Source organism: Neophocaena asiaeorientalis, unplaced genomic scaffold (genome assembly GCF_003031525.2).
Source record: "Neophocaena asiaeorientalis asiaeorientalis breed wild unplaced genomic scaffold, Neophocaena_asiaeorientalis_V1.1 scaffold264, whole genome shotgun sequence".
NCBI lineage: Eukaryota > Metazoa > Chordata > Mammalia > Artiodactyla > Phocoenidae > Neophocaena > Neophocaena asiaeorientalis.
In genome coordinates this window covers 1,453,164-1,473,992 of record NW_020185332.1, presented here as the reverse complement: position 1 = coordinate 1,473,992, position 20,829 = coordinate 1,453,164, and the positions used below count along the sequence as shown (strand labels likewise).

The following is a 20,829-nucleotide window of genomic DNA, read 5'->3' as shown; positions in this document are numbered from 1 at the left end:
GGAACTCGGCGCCGGGTGTGCGCTAGGCGCTTGGGGCGGGGCTTTAAGGGCGTCGTGGGCGGGGCGTTGACTCAGCGGAGAAGCTTCCCGTGCGTCTTCCTCAGCGCTTCTCTTCGCAGCGTTTTGTCTGCGACCACCGCCACGACCCCACTCCCCACGTAGTCCCCAACTGCGCCGGGCCTGGGCTGTGTTCGCCTCTTCTCTCCCTCCTCGTTCTCGGGCTCTTCCTTATTTGTTTCTGGCCTCCTGCCCACCTGCCTCTCGTTGGCCCGTGGGCCTCACCTGTCTGGGTAACCCTGTGACCAATTCACACTGTCTTCTCACTCACCTGGGCTCGTTGGTGCACCAGCCTGACCCTCACTGATATTTGCCCCTCTTCCCCGTCCGTCTTCAGACCCCTCCTCTGAACTACTTGACAGAATCCTCTTCCTACTCTATAAATTGTAATTCCTGCCTGAGGAGTGCTCATACTGAGCTGTGTATTTTTCGTAGCTGACGTGAGCCAGTTTCCACGTCAAGGCTTTCCCTCTTGGTCTCCTCAGCCCGGATGCTCACTTTATCCCCGACCCCTTTGAGGGAAGTAGAGGGAGGGTTCAGTCAGTTCCCCTGCCTTGGCCAAGGTGCGCTGCTGAGGGATTTGCACTTAGGCTTTCCTGTGAGTCGTCATGGGCCCTCGCGTACCTCACCTCTCGTCACTTGGTGTCCCCATAGCAGCCTGTGCCTCAGCGAGGTCCTTGAGGGGACAAGGAGTGACTTGCTTTCTAACCTCTTAGAAAGCTAGCAAATGCCAGCTAGAGGTAGGCCTGAATGGATGCCAGCAGGCCCCTGGGTAGTTATGGTTCAAAAAACAATGCTGTACCACATAGGTTACAAGTGGGAACAGAAAGGCCTCTAGAGGGCTTTAGGCCTTTGCCTCCTTTTCTTTTGGTTGGTGGGAGGGGGCGAGGTAGGAGGTGGGTCAAGGAGGGAGGATGCTTTGAACCGAACAACTGAGTCTGTCTGACTTATTCTGTGGGAGAGTGTGGGCTTGTAGTTCTTTCCTGTCCCCTCCTTATATCAGAGGTGGCAGAGGAAGGCGCATCACTCCATGGGAATGACCCTGTCAGCATCGGGGCCCAGGGGCAGGCAGACTGCCCTATTTGCTTCAGAACTTCTCTCCCCAACTTGGCTGGTTTCACCATCTCAAGACCCTGTTATGCTTGAGCAGGCACTGGAATCTAGGTAAGTAAGGCTGCATTCTGATGGCTTCGTTGTAGTTTCTTATTCTTTCCCTAGTGGGAGGGATGTGGCCAAGAACGTGTGGGCAAGGGAATTTTCGAGCTACCCCTAATGTGATGATGACTTAGCCCTGTGGTCACTGTTCTCCTGGTAGTTCCAGCTCAGCTCCATAGACTGATTCATTACCTTACCCAGTCCTAAAGATTAAGTTTATTAGTTTGCTGATGGGTGATCACATCTTCTAGTTCTTCTGAGTACAGGCTTTCAGGAGACCAGGGAAGCAAAAGGCAATCGATTAAAACTGATGATAAAAGGTAGGACTACTAAGAGGACCACATCACTTAGGGCAACTGGTAAGTGCTTTTGTTTTTGTTTTTTAATTCTTAGTAGAATCCCATTAAAAATCAAAAGGTTGTTGAGTGAATATAAAATCAGAGAACATTAGCACAAAGAGTTAGAAGGTCTTAAAGGAGAGGTCTTTCAAGCCATAGCTGGCTAATAAATTTCTTTTTCCCACTCAAGAGGCCCTTAGCATTTGCATGTTTCCACACATACATTAAAGGAAATCGGTAAACAACTTCCTTTGCATAATTTATCATTCCCTTTATTTTTTCCTGCTTTGAAACAGTAGACAGCTGTCACAGAGGCTTTGAAAGGGAGAGTGATTTGGTCTCCAGTCTGGCAGAGTAAAGGTTAGTGACAGATATAGCAAGCTGCTCACAGAAGCCATGTACTGGGGTTCAAGGGAGGTTCATATACCCATCCAGTTCTCCAACAGCACGTTTTGAAAATGTAGATTCCCAGGCCATGCTGACTGAATTGGAATTTCATGGGTTGGTGCCTGGAATCTTCATTGTTAAGTTCCCAAGATGATTTCCTTCCTCACCTACAGAGAGGAAGGGTAAGGAGTGAGTGAGTGAGGAAAAGGGGAAGAGAGAGGTTAGGGGAAGGCGGTGAGCCCACATTCCTTTTCTGTTCTTCCCTCCCTTTCCATTTTCGGTGCTGTCCTTTGCCCTATGTCTTCCTTCCTGCCTCCTCTAGTCTGGACTGTGTCCACTTCCAAATCATACTTCCAAGCTCCAGGCTATCTGCTTTCCCTCATCATCCTACCCCATTACTCTATTTTCACCAAAGTGAAAGTCCAAAGAAATTGTAGATATGACCCTTTTGTCTTCTTAAAAATTTTTATTATTGAAGATTTTCAAACATAGACAAAGATAGGGGAATAGCATAATAAATCCCCATGTACCCTTCACCCTATTTCTACTATCAACTCAATTCTCAGTCTTGTTCCATTTATACCCCTACCCACTTCTCCCCAACATATTGTTTTGATACAGATCACAGATAGCATAACATCTTGTCCATAAGTATTTCATTATGTAGCATAACATCTTGTCCATAAGTATTTCATTATGTATCTCTAAAAGAGAAGGATTTTTTAAATTAATAAACTTTATTTTTAGAGCACTTTTAGGTTCACAGCAAAGTGGAGTGGAAAGTACAGAGAGTTCCCAAATACTCTGTCCGCACACACACAGCCTCCTCCACTATCAGCATCCCAGCACCAGAGTGATACATTTGTTATACTCTATGAACCTACATTGACACATCAATATCACCCAAAGTCCATAGTTTATTATAGGGTTCACTCTTGGTGTTGTACATTCTATGGGTTTTGACGAATGTATAATGACATGTATCTACCATTGTAGTATCATACAGAGTAGTTTCACTGCTCTAAAAATCCTTTGTGCTCTTTTTATCCCTCCCTCTCCCATGACTCCCAGGAACCACTGATCTTCTGCTGTCTTCATGGTTTGCCCTTCCCAGAGTCATATAGTTAGAATCATACAGTGAGCAGTCTTTTCAGATTGACTTCTTTTGTTTAGTAATATGCATTTAAGTTTCCTTTATGTCTGTTCATGGCTTGATAGCTCATTTCTTTTTAGTGCTATATAATATTCCACTGTTTGGAAGTACCACAGTTTGCTGAAGAATATCTTGGTTGCTTCCAAGTTTTGGCAGTTATCACTAAGGCTGCTATAAACATCCTTGTGCATGGCTTTGTATGGGCATAGGTTTTTCAACTCAATTGAATAAATACCATGGAGAGAGATTGCTGGCTTGTATGGTAAGCATATGTTTAGTTTTGTAGGAAACTGCCAAACTGACTTTCAGAGTAGTTGTACCATTATATATTCCCAGCAGCAGTGAATGAGAGTTCCTGATGCTCTACATTCTCACCAGCATTTGATGTTGTCAGTGTTCTGGATTTTCACTATTGTAATAGCTGTATAGTGGTATCTCATTGTTGTTTTAATTTGCAGTTCCCTAGTGTTACATGAAGTTGAACATCTTTTCATATGCTTACATGCCATCTGTATATCGCCTTTGGTAAAAAGACCTGTTCAGGTCTTTTGCCCATTTTTTAATCAGGTTGTTTGTTTTCTTCTTGTTGGGTTTTTTTTTTAAAACATCTTTTATTGATTGATTAATTGATTGATTTATTTTTTGGCTGCATGTGGGATCTTAGTTCCCTGACCAGGGATAGAACCCACGCCCCCTGCAGTGGAAGGTGGATTCTTAACCACTGGACCACCAGGGAAGTCCCCCTTGTTGAGTTTTAAGTGTTGTTTGTATATTTTGGATAATATCAGACATGTATTTTGCAAATATTTTCTCCCAGTCCGACTTGTCTTCTCATTCTCTTGACAGAGAGAGACTTAAACCCACAACAATTACACTACCATTGTCACATTTAAAATAATTAACAATAAATCCCTAATATCATCAAATACCCAGTCAGCTTTCAAATATCCAGTTGTCTCATAAATATCACTGCAATCTCTTGATATATCTCTGAAATCTCTTAATCTATAGGTTTATTCCTCCATGTCTTTCTTCATTTGCAACGTATTTGATGAGGAAACTCTGACCTCCCTCTCAATCCTCCTTCAGTCTTTTCCACAGCATTTGAGAAAACCACAGAGCTTCCCCAGTCTAAAATAATGGAAAGACTCATTGAACAAAGAAGTGATTTTGTACACTTCCAGTTTCAATTAACTTCATCTCTGCTCTGTAAATAGGAGTGAATCTTATCCACCACTGGATCCTCAGGGTCTGGCATGTGACACTCGATATGCATTTGTGGAAAGAAGATAGGAGGGAAGGAAGAGAGGTTATTAGAAGAAAGGTCAAAGGGAGAAAACAGAGAAAATTTGGTGGGTACTACATTTGTCTAAGAAAGTAGAACTGAACTTTTTTATTTAGGACCCCCTCTCCTTTGAAAAATGTTGTAAACTCTAAATTTTTAAAGGCCTCTCATGATCTGGGCCTGCATCTGTCTTGCCAGGCTCACTCTTCACCCTCTTAAAATTTTGGTAGTATATTTCAATGAAAAAGCAGATAAAGCAAAACAAAACTAGTTTTAAAAAAGTTATAAAAGTAATTCATTTATATGGGAAAAATTCAAACAGTTTCAAAGTACATGAAGTGAGAAATTAGTGTTTTTTTCCTAGAAGTAACCACATATATCTCCTTGCCTCAAGTATGGTTCCAGCCGCTGGGTTTGAGAGATGAAGTACCAGGTGTTTTTTGTTTGGTTGGTTTTATTCATTCTGTATCTACTGGTGACAAAAGTACAACTATTCTTACATAGTCTTTGCAAAGTTGTTTCTACCTATGTGCGTGTGTGTGTGTGTGTGTGTGAGTGTGTATATTCATTCCTTTTAATTGCTATGTAATTGACTATTGGAAAGATGTGATATCATTTATGTAACCAGTTTTCCATCAATGTTTAGATAGATTTCAGTTTTTGCCCTATAAGCAATGCTGGCAGACCATCGTTGGAGCTTTTCCTCTGAGGTGGGAAGCCACTGGAAAGTTTGGAGTATAGAGACCATGATCTCACTTACAGTTTAACAGCATCACTGTGCTGCTGTATCAGATTTACCCTCTATCCCCAGTGTCTTCACCAGGACTGGATATTAAATTTTTTAGTCCTTTTTAATTGATAAGCCAAAAAAAACCCCTCACTATTGCTTCAATTGACATTCCTTTGTAAAATCAGATTTGACAGGGTGAGTTTTACTCAGTGGGCTGTTTCACACTCACTTAGAGAGGAGTTGTTAATTGTTCCGGTACTGTGTGGATTCCTGCATGGCCACACTGAAGCCCTCTGATAGAGCCTGTCTGATCTCTCCTCTAGACCCCAGGCCCTTCGGGATGGGTACCTGACTGTGAAGCCAAAACCCTGTCTCTGAACTGCTTACCAACATGAAGTGTCACCCCCTGAAATTCCCTGCTTCAGGTATGGCTCCAGCCACTGGCTTGGAGAGATGAAATGTCATGGGATGTTTGGGGGCTTATTTTGCTCATTTCCACTAGTGACAACTGCACAGTCATTTAAAAGAAATCCTATAAATGATATAATATAAACAATTAAAACAATATAAACAAAAGCTCTTGAACTGTGACACGGTTCAGTATCTGACAGATCCAAGTGCTTCCGCACAAGTTCTCACTGTACCTCTTAGAGCAACCCCATGAGGAAGTTCGTCTTTCTTGGTTTTATAAATGAGGAACCTGAGAATGAGAGACCTGTGGAGACTTGCTCCTGGTCAGACTTGTTACCTTATTAGAGTTTGCAAAGTACTAGAAGGTCAAATTCAGCCCCTAGCCCCATTTTGTTTGCCTTTAATATTTTTAAACTGTTTTACATTGGAATGCTTATAGGTGGGTCATTCATTCTCTGTCCAGACACAGCCCTTATTACTCTCCGCTGACTTTGAATAGAGCTGATTTAGCTTAATTTTATCCACCCAGGCCCTGAAGGCATTGGATTTTGCACCCCCTGCCAAATCTTGTCTAATTCCACCATGCAACTGTAGGGTCGATATCAACTCTTGAGGTAGGCCCAGAAATAAACCAGCCTCAATCACAAACCCTCAGTGTCAGGTGCAAAGCCTAATTCCTTCTCCCTCCTGTTCTAATAGAACCATGGGAAAGGCCTTGAGCTGCAGAGGGTGGGAGAGGAAAGGCCTACCTGCCATCCTGCCCAGCCCCAAAGCCCGGCCTTCCTCAGCCCCCGATATTATTGTGAGAGTCACAGCTAGATTTACCTCACCTGTCCTGCCACCCTGTTCCAGGGAGAGGATAAAATAAGACAACTTTGTAGAAAAAGCAGATCAGCTTCCCCTCCTTGATGGTGCTGGTCTTTCTCTAGCAGTCTGATCTCTGAAAGGCCGTGAGCCTTTATGAGTGGGCATCTCCCCACCCCACACATGTGTAGCTCAGGTGCTCCATCTCTGAGCATCTCCTCACTGGGATGTATATCTTCAGTCCATCAACAAATATATTAATTAATTAATTAATTAATTTTTAAACAGAGGCACAGAGTTATTTATTTATTTATCTATTTATGGCTGCATTGGGTCTTCGTTGCTGCACGCGGGGCTTTCTCTAGTTGTGGCGAGAGGGGGCTACTCTTCGTTGCAGTGCACGGGCTTCTCATTGTGGTGGCTTCTTGTTGCAGAGCACGGGCTCTAGGCACGTGGGCTTCAGTAGTTGCAGCACACGGGCTCAGTAGTTGTGGCTTGCAGGCTCTAGCACAGGCTCAGTAGTTGTGGTGTATGGGTTCAGTTGCTCCACAGCATGTGGGATATTCCTGGACCAGGGCTCGAACCCGTGTCCCCTGCATTGGCAGGCGGATTCTTAACCACTGCACCACCAGGGAAGCCCCAACAAATAAATTTTTTGAGTGCCAGACACCGTTCTGGACTCTGGGGTTTCAGCCGTGATTAAGACAGGAGCTCACCTGCTAGTAAGAGATTAATGCGAACATTAATCAGGTTATTACACAGTAAAGCGTTGTCACAATGGAATGCATGGAGATCTGCTTCCCACCAACACAGTCTGACTGTGATCTCCAAAAGCAGAATAACAACAGTATCACCACTGTTAATGTGTTTTACATATTAACATATAACTTAATTCTTACAATAAGCCTACCAAGCAAGTAGTGTCATTATCACCCTCATTTTACAGTCATTGAGAAGTTAAATTCTTGCCTAAACTCACACCACTGGTACAGACAATGCTTCCACTCTTGGTTGAGCAGCAAACTTTTCTATAGCCTATTGAATTTCAAAGTGTGCCATAACCCCATGAGAACAAGACATAAGGAACCAGGTTTGCCCCCAACAGTTGGGAGTTAGGTTAGACGCTAGAAAGAACTCCTTGGTAACAGTTAGGAGTGTATGAGAGAAAGGAATCCTTTTCTGAGTATTTTTCCTCTCCTGAATTTTCTTTTTATTTGGCCGTGCCGCATGGTGGCCTGCAGAATCTTAGTTCCCCGACCAGAGATCAAACTCACACCCCTTGAACTGGAAGTGTGGAGTCTTAACCACTAGACTGCCAGGGAAGTCCTCTCCTGAATTTTCTATATTGCACAAATAATGTAAAAATAGAGGAATTATTCTAGAAAAAAAGATCACTCATAATTTCACCTCATGAATTGGGTTCCTTTTTCCATCTTTCTGAACCAAACTGTGACTGTGTTAGACAGTTGGTGTAACTAGATCTGGTTTTGCCTGCAGCACTCTTTAAGAGGCAACGATGTGGTAACTAGCAGAGGTCAGCCCCTCTACCCAGGCTTACAACACCCAGAGTGACCACTGGACACCCAGAGATGAAGACAGCTCTTCCACAGAGAGTGAGCGCCGCTGTGCGCTTCAGCAGAGGGGTCTGGGTACCTTCACTCAGGGTGAAATAGGGCAGGGATGAAGCTGTGAGGGATTACCTGATATTTCAGATGGAAGTAATCAAGGCAGCATGCTATCCCTGTACCTTGGGGGAAACAGAGAAGGGAAAGAGGAGCAATCAGTAAGTATCAGGCAGAGTTAGCTGAATGATTGAAATGGTTTCCAGGTGAGTGGGTAGGCTCACGAGACACACCCCGCCCCCACTGCCTTGCTCCACTCCCACGTCAGTCAGCTCTGGCCATGAGCTAGACGCACAATTCCTCAGGTATCTTGGGATTGTGGACAAAGGATGTTGCCTGCCATATCAGTAAACAAAGGATGACGTGACCATCAAGCCATCAGCCACTACAGCTGCCCCACACTTCCTCCCAGTGGTGCAGCCGGAGGGGAACTCAGGATGGAGATAAACAGGCTCCTGGCCCTAGATACTTAAGGAACATATCAAAGGAATAATTTAATTAAGTCCAGATGCTTGCATCTTCCCATACATAGAAAAACACTAAACTCATTAACTTGAGATGTCTAGTTTTCCTTTAACTAGCAGTAATCTTTTTTTTTTTGCCGTACCCGGGCCTCTCACTGTTGTGGCCTCTCCCGTTGCGGAGCACAGGCTCCGGACATGCAGGCTCAGCTCAGCGGCCATGGCTCACGGGCCCAGCCGCTCCGCGGCATGTGGGATCTTCCCGGACCGGGGCACGAGCCCGTGTCCCCTGCATCGGCAGGTGGACTCTCAACCACTGCGCCACCAGGGAAGCCCTAGCAGTAATCTTTTGATGTTCAACTACCTGGGTTTTCTGCAAAAACTCCTGTGTATCCTGGCTCCTCCCTTACCTCTTTAGAGAAGTCCCTCAGAACTATCTGAGAGGCTGTATCCTGGGCTTAAGTCCTTAGTAATTCCCCAAATAAAACATAATTCTCAAGTTTTAGGTTGTGCTTTTTTTTTTTCAGTTGACAGTTTGGGTTATCTTAAAGGGACCCAGAGCAGACTTCCCTCCGTCACCTGAACTCTAGGAGGAATCAGAGCCTTGGTACCAGCAGAGGCCTCTTGTGCCCATTCGCCTCCTTGGAGAGTCCAGATGAATTTGGGTGAGTCTCTCATGGTTCTCAGATCTCCCGATTATTGGTTGATGTTCCTGAGTTTTAATTGGCAGTGTACAATAGGTACCTGGCTACCCAGTTGAAAGATACGGGGTGGGGGGGGGACCTGGTTGAAAGACATTGGGAAAAAGTACCTCCCAGCTGAAAGATACTAGGGGAGCCTGGTTGAAAGACACTAGGTTGCTCAGTTGAGTGACACTGAGCTGTCTAAACTGGGTGATTATGTAAGAGACTGGCCTAACATCTTTCCTAAATGAGGGGCATCAGAAAGCCAGCCTCCAACTAATACCCCAGCCAGGTTTATGTATATACAAACTTAGCTACAAGTACTTACTTAATTGGGAATTAAAGGAAATCTCTCCCTGAAAATGGCCAATATGGGGATTTTTATTGTGTAAGCAGTTAAGTTAGAGAAAGCCAGCTTGATAAAACGTTTTTTCAGAATTCTGACCTTAAAGAAATAAAAGCCCTTCTAGGGAGAACTTGCAGTTCTTTCCTTGTGTTTTTGAGATGTGAAGGTTCTACCTGATATTCTTAGAGGTGTGTGTGTGTGTGTGTGTGTGTGTGTGTGTGTGTGTGTGTGTGTGTGTGTGTGTTTTGAGAGCTTGGTCTCTGCCATCTGGGCAGTACACATATGGTGTACATTTGACAGCCAGTCGAATAGACTGGGATTCTGAGCAGTTTTTTATTGTTGTTTTTGGTCTGGCTGTGCCAGCTCTCAGGGAAATTTGTCATAAGGGGTCCCAGCCAAGAAGGGGCCTTTGTCATTTAACCTTCATTGCATCCACCTGTACAATGAAGGCCCTTTACTTTCTTAGACTGTTTTTGGGAGTAAACTTTCTAGATTTTGTGGAGGCTACATCTTTTGCACTCTCTTATGGGGATGCCCCTTGCGTCTTACTGGTTTGAGTCACTATTAAAATACTACTCGTCAGTGGCCAGACAATGGATCTTTTAAATTGTAAAACTTTATGTAGAATAATCGTAATAGTGCAACTCTAGGTATGGGAAGAAGCAGAAAATATTTCCTGGATCATAATAGACTAGTAAGACAGGAGATCCAGAGAATTTTTTTTTTTTTTTTTTTAGGCTGTGCCATGCGGCTTGTGGGATCGTAGTTCCCCGAGCAGGGATCGAACCCGGGCCCCGGCAGTGAAAGCGCCAAATCCTAACCACTGGACCGCCAGCATATTCCAGAGAATTTTTGATTATCAATAGGGCCTGATCCAAAAAGTAGCACATTGAGTGGCCTATCTACAGAATCTTTGCCTGATCCAGGAACCACTTCCTAGAGCCATGGGACAAGATTGGTCATAAAATGCCTCCCAAATGTTGGTCGAATTTATGACCAAGAGGAGATGCTGTGGACAAATAATGTCACCTGCCATATCAGTAAGCAAAGGATGTTGTGGCCATCAAGCCATCAGGCACTTAAGCTGCCCCCACCCCCATAGATAAGGTTCATATCAAAGGAATAATTTCATTAAGCCCAGACTCTTGCATCGTCCCATATATAGAAAATCAGTTAACTCAACTTGAGATGTCTGGTTTTTCTTTAACTAGCAGTAATATTTTGGTGTTTGACTACCTGGGGTTTTTGGGCAAAAGCTCCTATATATCCTGGCTCCTCCCTTACCTCTTTGGGACAGTCCCTCAGAGCTATCTGAGAGGTTGTATTGCAGGCCTAAGTCCTCAGTAATGCCCCAAATAAAACATTTGGTTTTATTTACTTTTAGGTTGTGCATTTTATTTCAGTTGACAGTATGTCCCAGCCTGCACTGGGGAGATCTGTCAGTGCCCTCTCCCTCAAGAATTTCCCTTAGGCCTAATAAAATATTTTTCATATGTGAAATGCTTTAAAGTTTGTAAAGTATTTCTCTCACATTCCCTCATTTTTAAAAATAGATTTTATTTCTTAGAGCAGTTTTAGGTTCTACAGCAAAATTGAGTAGATATTCCCTTATTTTTAACTTTGATTGTCACATCCACCCTTCAAATAGGTAGGACAGGTGTTATTATCTCTCCATTTACATTTAAATTACATTTAGAATCACACAGTAGCAAACAGAGCCTGGTGCTAACTGAGGTCTTCTGATCTTTTAAGCCTCAGGCACTTTCTCTTGGTTCCCACAGAGTGCCTTCAGAATCTTTCCAAATCTTTCTGGAAACTGTGGATCATCTCTCATTCTCAGAGCTTAGAAATTAGTTTGAGAAGTTCCCCCAGTTTCCCCCTTGAATGGAGGGGCCCACAGAGAATCCATCTGTCTTTGGGGGAAGGTCTACTCTCTCAGGCTCTGGCAGAGACAGTGGGACCCAGAACTTGTACAATGCCCTGATAAGCTTCTTAGAGGCGGGGATTAGCAGGGATTGGATATCCTTCCCCTGAGATGCCCTTCATACCTGACCCTGCCTTGAATTAGGATTCCATAGGGGAGCTGGGAGCAGGAGATGGGGTGTTCCCTGCTGTACAGCTTCAGACTCACTCTTTGAGACCCTGGATTCTGACAAGTTTCCAGAACTGAGAAGATACCCAGATGTCCAGGTTTGAAGGTAAATGATGTGATTAGGTAGGAGGGATCAGCTGGGGTGCCAGCTCAGCTCTGTTACATAACAGTGGCACACCAGAAAGAGATACTCTCCAAAGTTTCTTTTGGAGATTCAGAGTGTTGAGTATATGGCGAGGGTTAGATAGACAGGGAGATGGTGGAAAGACAATGATAGGAATCAAGGACAAAGAAGGAAATTCACTTATTCCATACTTATTTTGCTTTTTAAGACAATTGTATTTGCATTGCTAATTAGTGTGGTTTGCTGGAAAGACTGGGACTTTAGAAAGCTCATCTGCACTGCTGCTCACTAGCTGTGTGATGTTGAGCAAGTCACATGTCTCTGGACCTCAGTTTCTTCATGTCTCAAATGGGGAGTTGCATTAAACAGTGTCAGTAATTCTTTCCACCTTTAATGACCTAAGATTCTATGGGTTATTCATCTAACTTGTAATATATTACTTCATATGCAAAACTGATCATTTCTAGTTATTGTTTTGTAATAACCTGTGGACATTGATTAGAGATTTCATATTTAGTTGGGCTGAGCTTCTCTGCCCTTCTTTATAAATTGAGAATTCTTTGAGGGCCTTAAATGTTTTTCCCTCCTGAGTCCTTATGTAAAACTAACCCCTGCGGGGCATTGATTCTGTACAATGCTTTTCCCACACCGGATGTGTTTTTACTCTTCCAACGTTCCTGTGACATAGCTATTGTTATTACTATTTACATAGATGGGTATTGTTCTTACTATTATTATTTCTATGAAATTAAATTTAAAATATTATACAATGCACAGGATAAAAAGGTTAAACAGTTAGACTGAACAATAGGATATACTGAAAAGTAAGTCTCCCTTTGATCCCTGACCATTAGTTTCCCTTTTCCAGATGTCCTTTCAGAGATAATCTTTGCATAATCAGTGCATATGTTATCATGCCCATTTTACAGATGAAGCACTGAGGTTCAGCCTGTCCGAGGTGACACAGCTAGTAAGCAGCAGATCTGGGAACCTAGCCTTTGACTCTATTCCCCATGTTCCTCCCATGACACCACACACTGTCTGGGAAGCTTCATGACGTTAAATTTTAAGCTTTGTCCTCTCTGAATGATGGTGGAATCATTTTAAAATCAGTCCAGTAAAAACACATAGAGTCTTGTACTGCTTTCCACTACTGCCACTTTCTGTCTAAAGCTTAAAATCATATCTCCTTACTTCCCTTTTGCCTTGGATAAGGTGAGATTTGTGGCCTGGGACACCAGCTACAGATGACTGAGCTCCTAGCAACTCTGGCTGGACCTGCAGAGTGTGGGCAGACCTCTTGCAAGGATCTCTAGGAGGGCTAGGTAGACCCAGCTCAGGAACCTGGGTTGCTGGCATGCCTACACAGCAAAGAGGACCCCAAGATGCTCTTTTTCCCATGAGGAGACATTGCCCCCTGGAGCAGGGGGCAGGGGTTGTTTTGTTCCAGCAGAAACAACTGCCTTTCACTACAAAGGCCCCTGTGTGAATAGTCACTCTTCCAAATGAGGGTTTGGTGGATCCCAGCTCTCTTTTTAGGAGCAAATAACCTCTTCTTTTTTCTTCTTTCTAGGTTTGTGGTTACCCCCTGGCTGGGCTTCATGGAGAAATCTTCTCTGATTTCTAATCTGAATCCCAGAGCAGCCCCCGTCTTTCAATGGACAGAATGAGAGGCCTTCTGTAACCAGGCATAACTGGCCATCATGGGGAAATTGATCAGGATGGGAGCGCAGGAGAGGCGGTTACTCTGGCCAAAGCGGCTTCATTGGAGGCGCCTCCTCTTCCTATTGGGAATGCTGATCATGGGTTCCACCTACCAGTGCCTGAGGAGCCCCCGGGGGCTCCCCTCACTGTGGGCAGCAGTCTCTTCCCAACACCCTGTAAAACTAGCCAGCCGGGACCTTTCCAACAATGAGATGATGATGGTGAGCAGTGACCCTCCAAAATCTAGCTCTGAGATGGAGGTTGAGACATGGGCACCCCAAGCCACAGTAGGCAGAGATGGAACAACACCTGGTGTAACAATGGAGAACACCCCCAGTATACCTAGAAGGATAGCCAACGTCATTCCAGCAACACCCAAGAGCAGCGACAGCCCAGCAGCAGCCCACACAGAAAAAGTGAAGGAAGACACCCCAGCCACACCCAGTGGAGCACTGAATCACTACCCTCCAACTTCAGGCAGATCAGTGGTAAATAATTATACCCCATCAACACGCAGGGGAGAAGTGAAGAGCTATCGCCCAACTCAAGCCAGGGGAAAGGTGAGGAAATACACCCCATCCCCACTTGGTAGGATGGTGAACAGTTACGCCCCATCCACATTCATGACAATGACCAGGAGCCATGGGATCACTCCCAGAGCAACAGTGAAAGACAGTGAAATTATGACAACCAACAAAATACTGGAGACCAACCCTTCCAAGAGAGTATTGGGGGAAACCACCCCAACTCCTCTCAAGGGAGTAACTGATAACGCCCTACCCTTCCTGATAAATGACTTAGAAACAGACATCTTGACTTCTCCAAGGAATGTGGCAGAAGACAAGACCCTAACTACCACCAAAAGAGTGGACAATAATAGCTCAACCAACCACCGGGGATTAGTGGGAAAAAACAGCCTGACAACACCCCAAGGAACAGTCCTGGAGCACACCGCAGCCACCTCTGAGGGGCAGGTGGCAGTAAGCATCACGACAGAAACCAAAGCCTCTACTACTGCGTGGAAGGCTAGGAATCCCTCGTCCAGAACCAGTGCACCGACCGTTGGAATATCCTCAGCCACCTTCTGGGGGCTGGTGAAGAACCCTTCACCAGCACCCACCACTCCAGCAACTCCCAGGGTCAGGGCAAGTCCGACCACTCAGGTCCATCACTGTGTGGTTGTGGAGCCAGTCCCAGTCTCATCCACTGTCCCCTCCCCCAGTCTGACAACAGCTGGGATGCCAGAGGCTCCCAGTCCCTCAGTACTGCCTTCTGGGCAGCCAGACCTCCACCCCAAGGCAGAGTACCCCCGAGACCTGTTCAGTGTGAAGGAGCGGAGGCAGGGCTGGGTGGTCCTGCACATCTTTGGCATGCTGTATGTGTTTGTAGCCTTGGCCATCGTTTGTGACGAGTACTTTGTCCCAGCCCTGGGTGTCATCACAGACAAGCTGCAGATCTCTGAGGATGTGGCAGGTGCTACCTTCATGGCTGCTGGAGGCTCTGCCCCCGAGCTCTTCACCTCCCTCATCGGCATCTTCATCTCCCATAGCAATGTGGGCATCGGCACCATAGTGGGCTCTGCGGTGTTCAACATCCTCTTTGTCATTGGCACTTGTGCCCTCTTCTCCCGGGAGATCCTCAACCTCACCTGGTGGCCCTTGTTCCGTGACATCACCTTCTACATCCTTGACCTAATGATGCTCATCCTCTTCTTCCTGGATAGCCTCATTGTCTGGTGGGAGAGCCTGCTGCTTCTGCTGGCCTATGCCCTCTATGTGTTCACCATGAAGTGGAACAAACAGCTTGAGCTCTGGGTGAAGAAGCAACTCAGCAAGAGGCCAGTGGCCAAGGTCATGGCCCTAGGGGACCTTAGCAAGGTAAGAACAGGTTGGCTCAGGCTTCTCTGCCCGCTTTTGGGCAAAAGGGGTGGGGGAAAGCCAGGGACTGAAGAATGGAAAGTACTAGGTCAGACCTCAAGAGATGAGTGAGTGTTCTGGTTCCCTTGCAATGCATTCAATATTTATAGAGTCCTGTTCTCTGCCAGGCACTATGCTGGGGCTTTTGCAGGAGTGACCTTGGGTCAGCCCTTAATCGTCCTATAAAATGGTTATTATTAGGATCCCCCGTTGGCAAGGGAAGAAACTGAGGCCTAATGAAGTTAAACCACTTGTTCAAGGTCACACAGCAAATAGATGGTGGGGCCAGGATGAACCCGGGTTGTTCTGATTGGGTCTTCAGAAATGACATTTGAGCTGGGCTTTGGAGAATGTCCAAGGAGATATCAGGCAGGGAAAAATGATAAAATGGGCATGGTGTGTAGGGTTTATCTAGCACCCTCACTTTCATTTAATCCTGTTTATTCACATTCCAGACCTGGAGGGGCTGGTAGTTTGGTTAGGATCTGAGAAGGAGGAGGCTTTTTGAGTTTTGTTTTGTTTTTAAAATATTGAAGATGGGAGCTCCACTCATCCACTGACAAGCCAGCTGTGAGTGCAGAGCCCTTTCTCTGTGCTGACTGGAGACTGAGAGCTCCAACTCTGGGGCATTCTTCTGACCCCACAGTTCCTTTCCAAGAATTTTTCTGCCCCTGTGAGGGACCTTCCTCCTAAATTCATTGCATGATTCAATAATCTGGATAGTGAAATTTAATTGGGAAAGTGATCTCTAAAAATTGATCCCCAAGTATTTTGTTCCTTGAGACTCCAAAGTGAGGGTACCCTAGGGAACACAGACCCCCATTTCTCTCATGCTCCTAAAGGGTGAGTTTGGGCAAAAGTTGGTTCATAGCCTGCCTGTTTCAGATCTCAGGCCACTAGTGTGAGCAGAATTTTGCATGCAAAGAGTGGAAGGATTTAGCTGCTTAATCCAGTGCAGTTTTGATGAGTGGGCAGGATGGAGACCAAACTCAGCAACGTGTCTCAGAGATGTGTGATACAAGGAGATGAAATGTACTTCCTTTAGGACTTCTGAGGTATGTGTGGTGTTCAGAGCATAGAATTGAGAGTCAGGAAACCTGGGTTCTAATCCAGTTCTGCCTCTAACTATGTGACCTTGGACAGGTCCTTTCCCATCGCTGGCGGAAATGACAGAGTCCAACTAATCATGCAAATGTTCTGTGTAGCGGTAACATTCATTGATAATGTCTTGTGTCTAAATGAGTTCCGTTCTGTCAGGCCCAGCACAGCTGTTGTTTCTCTGATCTGGTCAGCCGACCTCCAATTAGTACATTTTTGCAGATGGCCCAAAAAGGAGAAATATCCTGCCCAGGGTTGGACAGCCAGAAGGTATCCTCACTGGAATGGGAACCCAGTATCCTAACTCCCCATTCAGTACTATTTCCCTCCAGTTGACTGCTCTTAAGAAGCCAGAGGCTTAAAAAAGAAAGGGAGGCTCAGAGCACTACCTCATTTAATATGAGGAAACAGGGTCCTCCCTCCTCATGAAGTTCTCAGGGCAGGCTTTGCTGAGGGTGGCCATGAAGTCTGGTACTATTCTCTGAGAAAGTATCTAATGCCTTGGTATACATTAGGCCAGCAGTTTTCAAAATTGGGACTTACCTGGTGGGCCAGTGGTTAAGACTTCACCTTCCGATGTAGGGGGTGCGGGTTTGATTCCTGGTTGGGGAGCTAAGATCCCACATGCCTCGTGGCCAAAAGGCCAAAATGTAAAACAGAGGCAATATTGTAACAAATTCAATAAAGACTTTAAAAATGGTCCACATCAAAATGCCTCTTGACTTGCCTCCCAGTCCTTCATAGTAATTCTGTTTTTATTTAAACTCTGCAAATTCTCAATTTTCAATTTTGTCAGAACTAGACCATCAAAGCAAAGCTTGCCAAGCAAGTAAAGCATAATCATGATTTCAAAAGAGAATTTGTAACTTACTTAAAACATTCTGCAAGGCCTTTAGTAACAAATCTTTGCCAACCAGTGAGAGCAGTGCTGATTACAACTGTTCTTATCTATTTATTGAAACAGATCCAGTAAGAATTTTTTTTTTTTTTTTTGTGGTACGCGGGCCTCTCACTGCTGTGGCCTCTCCCATGGCAGAGCACAGGCTCCGGACGCGCAGGCTCAGCGACCATGGCTCACGGGCCCAGCCGCTCCGCGGCATGTGGGATCTTCCCGGACCGGGGCACGAACCCATGTCCCCTGCATCGGCAGGCAGACTCTCAACCACTGCGCCACCAGGAAAGCCCCAGTATGAATTTTATTAACAGCATTATTTAAAAAAAAAAGCAGGTTGAAATACTGGCTGTCCTTGAAAGTAAATTTATATTTATTTAAAATTGAAAACCTATAGTTAGGACTTTGCAGTACTAACAACTACCTTCTAAAAATTAGTCCAGATAATTAAAGTGTAGCTATTTTGAAGTGATTTTTAAAAACATCTGGATTTGGAGTTTCACCCCAGGTTTCTTAAAGCCAGAGAGAGCGGTAACTGCCTTTGCTTATATCATTCTGTGTTTGGCTGCCCCTGTGATCTTGTTAGAGGGAGGTAAATTATCCTGTACTTCAGTGACAGACTGAGGCAAGCCATTCTGTTTGAATTCTTGAAGCAGTTCTCTGAAAATCCAGTCTTTGATCTAGTAAACTGTGTTAGTATTCATTTTTGTGATTTATGCAAGGATGTGTACTCACCTCTGCAAATTATCTTACTTTAACTATGAAACTTTATGAAAATGAACATGCCTTGCTTACTCACTCACTCACGCTGACCTATCAGTTCACACCTCTTCCCTGACTAATGGGTTCCTTCTTTGAGCTTCTCCTTGAGAAGGCAGGGGGTCAGGGAAACTGGGCCTATTCAGTCAGCCACACACCCAAAGGTAAGGAAGTAAGAGAAGTGGGGAAAGGCCAGACCGAGTGGTAGGGAGTCAAGGAGGAGGGTTGGGGAGAAATCAAAGCCACAAGTGCTCAGGAAGTTTAAGCAGGGGGAAGACAATTAGAGGGCAGTGGGAGCCAGCTCCTTCTTGGAGGGAAACAGGAACGGGAAAGACACTTGGGCCTCCCCCATCCTCTGTTGGCAGCCTGGGGTGAGGTGTGGCCACAGTGTTAGGGTCATCATTGCCACTAAATGGGGGAAATAATCTTTATATCTCCCAAAGGGCTGAGCCCAACATCTCATCCCTAAAGCAGAAGCTCCACAAGTGTTTGGTGGTTTCCTCAGGGAACTCTAACAGGTCAGGGTCTCCAGTTTATAGAGAAAATGGAGTAGGGGAGGGAATCCATACTTGTGGAGGGCCTATGACATACGTACATTATCTCAACAATTTCTCATAAAACCCCTGCAGGAGGGGAGTTCCCTGGTTGCCTAGTGGTTAGGATTCTGGACTTTCACTGCTGTGGCCCAGGTTCAAGCCCTCATCGAGGAACTGAGATCCCCCAAGCCCTGCAGCATGGCCAAAAAAAAAAAAAAAACCTGCAAGAATAAATTGTTATTGCCATTTTGCAGATGAGGAGACTCTGAGGCTCGGAGAGGATAATTAACTCTGCCAAAGTTACACAGCTAGTTGGTGGTCCTTATCACCAGTTTATGAATCCATTTATCTGGGTTTTAACCCAGTATCCATGGCTAACTATCTCTGTTATCCTGGGCAAGTCAGTGCTACTCCACAAACCTATATTATTAAGCACTTAAATGAAAAGCAGTGTGGGAAGTAAAAAGATCATGTCCCTTCCAGTAGAAGGGACAGACATAGACAAAAGTAACTCATAAAAGGAACACTGTGCAAAGTGCTGCAAAGTCACTTTGCTTTTCTTCGAGGTCTCACGCTGCTCATCTGTAAAGCGAATGGGATGGACTAGTGTAGGGGTTGGCAGACTTTTACTGTAAAGGGCCAGACAGTAAATATTTTAGGCTCTGTAGGCCATATAGTCTCTATCCGACTACTCAACTCTGTTGTTGTTAGCATGACAGCAGCCACAGACAATAAGTAAACGAACAGGAATACCCCTGTGGTGTTTTACTAAGCAACATAATCGCAGGTGTTCTCCTACCTGAACAATTTGGAGATGTAACATCAGCAGAGAACGATTCATTTTCTTATCAGATATTCACCCAACTGATTATCTGTGGAGTTTCTCATCTGGAGGACCTTTCACTTTACTTTTTATTCTGCTCTGGTAATCTAGAACCAGGATGAAGTTTTTTTTGTGAATGATTCTAATCAGAATTTACTTAAGAGTATTTTCAGAAAAAATAAATGTATCATTGAACATAGACACATAGTAACTATTTTAGAGTCTTTCTTTTGACACTGGCTGGAAAAAAAAAATTCAAAGCTAAAACTATTTCAGACAACATTGTCAAACTGACATGTATTGGTTTGAGGATGCCTTTTATGAACCCAATGAAGAAATGGTAAATGTTTTTTTTTGAGATATATTAATTTATTTTTAATTTACTTATTTAATTTATTTATTTTTGGCTGCATTGGGTCTTCGTTGCTGCGCGCGGGCTTTCTCTAGTTGTGGCTAGCGGGAGCTACTCTTTGTTGCCGTGCGCGGGCTTCTCATTGTGGTGGCTTCTCTAGGCACAGGCTCTAGGCACGTGGGCTTCAGTAGTTGTGGCTCATGGGCTCTAGGGCGTGGGCTCAGCAGTTGTGGTGCACGGGCTTAGTTGCTCTGCAGCATGTGGGATCTTCCCAGACCAGGGCTTGAACCTGTGTCCCCTGCATTGGCAGGTGGATCTTAACCACTGTGCCACCAGGGAAGCCCAGAAATGGTAAGTGTTTGCATAGTTATCGACACAGTCTAACTTAGCTTGCTCTGAAACTTTTTTACCTGGTTTTAAAGCTCTCGGTGTTATTTGTTCTGGCCCCAAATGATAAATATTTGACCTTCCTTGACCATGCATAGTTGCAGAAAGCCAAAGTTGAGGCTCTAGCCTGGCTGAAAAGCCTTATTTGTATTTGAAGGATGATGGGACCTTCTTTATAGAGAGAGCTACAAGCTTAGCTAGAAATAACTGGCTATCTGCATGAGATGCTGATTGGCAAGACAGCCCTGTGGGGCACCAGTGGTGAAAAGGGATGCAAGGTGGGGAATGAGACTGGTCCGGGCTCCTTTGGTAACCCCATATCCACATTCAGCCTCCAGGAATACTTCAGAATGTGAAACTCCAGGAGGAAGTCTGCCACTCTTTCTTAAGTGCATTGCAGGCTATTTTCTTCTTGGCAGGGTTTTTTCTTAAACCAACCAGCAGAAACCCCAAGCAGACAAACCTGGTGCCTCCTTAGGAACCAGTCATCCCTTTCCTGTCAGGGTTAACATTTACTCCAGTGACCTGTACTGCTAGACAACCAGCTGTCTGCTGTGGAGCCAGGGATGCTGGACAGGAAGCAGCCACCAGGGCCCTTCCTGCCTCTGTGGGCCTGACCTTACTAGCCTGCAGGGAATCCACTTTGCTCCCAAAGAACTCATCCTAGCTAGGCTGAGGGGTTCCCTCCTTTTCTTTTTTTTTTTTTTTTTTTTT

The 20,829-nt window shown here is 44.9% G+C and overlaps 2 protein-coding genes across 2 annotated transcripts in view; one reads left to right on the top strand and one right to left on the bottom strand.

Moving 5' to 3' along the window:
• Positions 1 to 8,051: 8,051 nt before the first annotated feature.
• Positions 8,052 to 20,829, bottom strand: part of DENND4A (DENN domain containing 4A) — a 156,981-nt gene continuing 144,203 nt past the window's right edge. Inside the window, exon 36 of the transcript XR_003001837.1 lies at positions 8,052 to 8,067. The gene's annotated coding sequence lies outside the window, so the exon portion shown is untranslated. The remainder of the gene's footprint in view (positions 8,068 to 20,829) is intronic.
• Positions 13,303 to 20,829, top strand: part of SLC24A1 (solute carrier family 24 member 1) — a 26,727-nt gene continuing 19,200 nt past the window's right edge. The window contains exon 1 of the mRNA XM_024735223.1: positions 13,303 to 15,229. Coding sequence (XP_024590991.1) covers positions 13,352 to 15,229 — 1,878 coding nt within the window. The 5' untranslated portion in view covers positions 13,303 to 13,351. The remainder of the gene's footprint in view (positions 15,230 to 20,829) is intronic.